At 37.5% G+C, this 4541-nt stretch overlaps 1 protein-coding gene across 1 annotated transcript; it reads right to left on the minus strand.

The window, feature by feature from the left end:
* Positions 1–622: 622 nt before the first annotated feature.
* On the minus strand, positions 623–1435 carry LOC143592310 (uncharacterized protein At5g39865-like). The gene has a single exon (XM_077072260.1). The coding sequence runs from the start codon at positions 1433–1435 to the stop codon at positions 623–625; it is 813 nt and encodes a 270-aa protein (XP_076928375.1).
* Between the last annotated feature and the right edge of the window lie 3106 nt (positions 1436–4541).

A 4541-nucleotide genomic window follows, 5' to 3' on the forward strand; every position in this document is an offset into this window, starting at 1 on the left:
ACAATTGGAAAATTTTATAACTTAAAATCAATACCGTGGCGTGACAAGTCCCAACATATCGTATAACTTCGTTAAAATATCATGGTTGTAAGTTTGTAAAAAAAAATATATCAACTACGTTAGTTATACAAAATCATTAATCTAACTATTGGATAATGTTCTTAACTACTATGTATATAAATTAATAGTATGTTAAAATTTATAACTAGTTCTTGTATTCCATATTTCCATGCTTCACTAGGGAAATTGACGATCGACCACATTCATAAAGTGTATAACTAAAAAATTAGCCCTTCAAGAAATGACCCAAAATCACCACATTTCCTCATTTCTTTCATCCTTTTTACCCAAAATCGCTTTCAAGAAATGACCCAAAAGCAAAGAAAAGATGAATGCTCGATGAAAACGTTACACATAATCACGATATTCTTAATAAGCATTTACGAGCTACAACAACAAAGATATCCAGTACTTGATCATCATGTAAAACATTCATTCATTTAACACTATAATTCCAATTTACCCTAAATGAATCCCAAAACACTTTCTTTATATTCAACCAAAAAATTTCCTTTGACTAATCTAAATCACATTCATAATGACAAAACCCAAAATATTATGATCAACATGTCAAACAAGACGGGCACCTGATGAGACCATTCTCATTGCACAAGGTACAAGTACTAAAGCCACCATCATCCAACGGTAACTTATGACTCCCATTACACTCCTCACACAAAATAAACCTAAACCCGCCACACTCATCACAAACACCCGCGGGCGCCACCGGCAACCCGGACATAAGCTTCTTCAACTCCCCCATCTCGTGCAACTCCACGATCTCATCCGCCCCGCCTATGTACCGCCCCCGGATAAACACCCGAGGCAGCGGGACCCGCTTGTCGTCCCGCTTCCCCTGCCCAATTTGCGCCATTATTTTTCGGATTTCGTCGAAAAACGACGAGTCCATTAACAAGTCCCGCTCGTCGATCGGGACACGGAACCCGTGGAGGATCGATCGGACGGTCCTGCAGGCCTCAAATGTGGACCGGACGGCGCGGAGGCTGGTCATGTAGACCACGACCCGTTTTTCGGATCCGGGTATTGTGACCCGGGGTCCGAATTTTTCGAATTTTCCTGATTTGGCGGGTAATGGGGTAGTTGATTCGGTTGGGATATCGGGTTTGGGTCTGGCGGAGAAAATGCGGGTGAATTGGTTGGCGAGATTGACGCGGTGGAAGACGGTGGTGGGGCGTTTGGTTTCGGCGTCGCCGGAGGAGGAAGTTTCGTCGTTGATCATGTTATTATTGTCATCATGGGTTAGGGTTTCGATGTCTTTGAAGGATCTGCGTTTGAAATTGGGGCTGGAAGGTGCCCGGCGTGATTTCGGGGTTAATACGCCTTCGTTGTTGTTGTTTCGTCGGTACGGCCACATTTCAATGCGGGAATCGACCGGGAAATTGGAGATTGGGGAAACAGAGGGGTGTTATTATTATTGATGATTTATGATATGATGATTGAAATAATAATAATAATAATAATAATAATAATAATAATAATAATAATAATAATAATAATAATGTGAATTGAAATGATAGAGAGAATTGGGGTGAGCTTTTTTTTGTATTTGATATTTTTTTTATTTGTGAAGAAATAATAATAATAAAAAAGAGGGGGGAAAAGATGAAGTAATTTGGTAGGTCGTTATGGTAGTTAGTTGAAAGCATGTTTATATCGTACGGCTTGATTATAATAATATTGTGTTTGTTTAAGTTGGTGATGAGAGGTGATATCACGTTTACTAAAATTAACCTGTTTTTCTTATCAGTTCTTATATGTTTTTTCAAAAATAGTTATTCCGACAAAATATTGACACTTCCAATTAGAGGTGTTCATTGGGTTAATCCGATCGTGTTTCCGGTTAATCAGATCGGGTTAGTCAGGTTTTCCTTTAAAATATCTAACCCGCAATCCTACCCTATTAAGGTTCGGGTTAGTCGGGTTTTATCGGGTTAACCATGTTTCTTTATAATTTTATATTGTTTTTTTATGTTTGTATAGGTTGTAAAATTTCTCACTCCACTCAATTTTCAATTTCTTTTACAAGTAAGTAATTATCTTATAATTATATATATATGTCTGTAAACAAACTGAACAGACATGAACAAAGGCATGTCTGTGTTCGTTCATTTAACTTTTAACGAACACGAAAACTTAATCGAACAAATATTTGTGTTCATGTTCGTTAGTTAAAAACTAAACATGTTCGTGTTCGTTTATGTTCGTTCATTTAAAATCTAAACGAACTGTTCACAAACATAAATGAACATAATTAAACAAAGATAAACGAGCATGAATGAAGGAACATATGTGTAAATACATTAACGAACATAAATGAACACATTTAAATAAACACAAACAAATATCACACATATTATGGTTGTATAATTTCTAAATGCAAATAATATTTAACAATTTTCTATTATATCTAAACGAACATTGATGAACGTAAAAAACTAAATGAACAATCATAAACGAACGTTTACGAACATAGATGAACGACTGAAACATGTGTTCATGTTCGTTCGTTTAATTAAATAAACACAACAAAAATGAACTTTCCGCCGAATGATTCATGATGATTCATGAACAAGCAGAATAATTAACTCCTCTTTAAAGCTTATGGTATTGTCTTTATAGTGCTTATTTCACCTTCTCGTCATTGTATTTAAGTTAAGCATCACCACTAATCGGGTTAACCCGAAACCCAACTTTTATCGAAAAATAAACCTGAAACCCGACCCTATTTAACCCGACCTGAATTAACTTATTCGGGTTCGGGTCAGGTCGGGTTAATCGGGTTTGGGCATTTTGGACACCCCTACTTCCAATTGTAATTATGTACTATCAGGTTATGTCGTAATATAAAAAAAAAACAACATAGCCGGTATAATTTCATTCGTAGTAATACAAAGAGCTTAACGTGTTGTTTGATCTAGGAATATATTTGTGCTCAAAGGTCTTAATGTCTTATACAGTTATACGAGATAAAGAACACCCCCCCCCCCCCCCGGGGGGGTTGCCGATGAAGGTGATCACCAAAAGCTTTTTATTTGTTTTTCTTTTTTGTGATTAAATAAAATGGAATGGTGGAGAATTATAAAGAATGAGGGACAATAAGGGTTGAGCAATGAAGTTGAATTATGAAGGAAAAACTAAGTTGACACTAAGGTGACATATACATGACGGATGATAGAGAATGATGAAAATGAAGCATAACACATGGTCTAAGAGTGGTATTAAGTTTAGAAAGAGAGTAGTATTACTATTGCAATAAATATATTATAGCAATGAATAATGAATTTCTGTTCGCCTTCTTATGGTATTCGATGTTTCCACACAATGTTATGACTTATGGTCCTCCCAACTACGATTTATTTTACCAATGACGCACATCGTCTGCAGTGTGAGAACATATATAATGTGTGTCGTGATTGAGTTTGAACTTGCAGATCTCTTTTATATGTTGTCTTCGAAGGTCTTGGCCAACATCTATCTAGATGATGGCTAGTGTCTACACGGCTACACATACATAATAACAGTTCATTTTATAGATTTGACTTTTATGTTAACTTTTTCAGTATTGACATTTTAAATTGAGATTTCCAACATTGACATTTTAGACATGAATTTTTAACGTTGGCAATCAAAAGTTGATCACCAACTGCTGGTGGCCAACTACTGATGAGTAGAAGTTGGTGATATGTGAATTCCGTCAATATGTTTTTCATAAGTTTGTAGCTATAATTGTTCGAATGATGGTTGTCCCATCTTTTTCCTCGTTGTCTAACATGATACGAGTTTTGTGGATATCTCAGTGAACTTTACATTTTCTCTTGTTTACTGTCATTTTCATATGTACAGACCATAGGTTGCTCTCCCAACCTTTAGTGTTGCGGGGTGAGCTTCACTTCTTATCACAAACCAATATGTTTTACCATACTTTGTTGAGACAAGGTAGTTGATGCGAGGGGGGTTGTCTGCTAGCCCTCCATGTGAACGAGAGAGTTATTGGATATTAAAACTTAGAAAGCTTGTAAACCGGTACATATGGCACATGCCCCTTTTTGAGATTGTGTATTAAGAGGTTATCCATACCTTGTTTATAAAACTCCATACTACAACATTGTGACACCCGGTAATTTCCCAATCCTATAAACTAAGTAATCAACCTAATAATTAGGTGATCGTGAATATTATGCGCGCTATGTTAGAATCAGCGCGGGCATTTGTTATGTGCGCCCTGCGCGAGCGCGCTATGTTAGAATCAGCGCGGGCATTTGTTATGTGCGCCCTGCGCGAGCGCGCTATATTAGAATCAGCGCGGACAATTGTTATGTTCGCCCTGCGCGAGCGCGCTATATTAGAATCAGCGCGGGCAATTGTTATGTTCGCCCTGCGCGAGCGCGCTATGTTAGAGTCAGCGCGGGCACGTTATGTGCGCCCTGCGCGAGCGCGCGATGTAAAAACCAGCGTGGGCA

Source organism: Bidens hawaiensis, unplaced genomic scaffold (genome assembly GCF_021521415.1).
Source record: "Bidens hawaiensis isolate Kalapana, Puna unplaced genomic scaffold, B.hawaiensis_p1.1 tig00001685_1, whole genome shotgun sequence".
NCBI lineage: Eukaryota > Viridiplantae > Streptophyta > Magnoliopsida > Asterales > Asteraceae > Bidens > Bidens hawaiensis.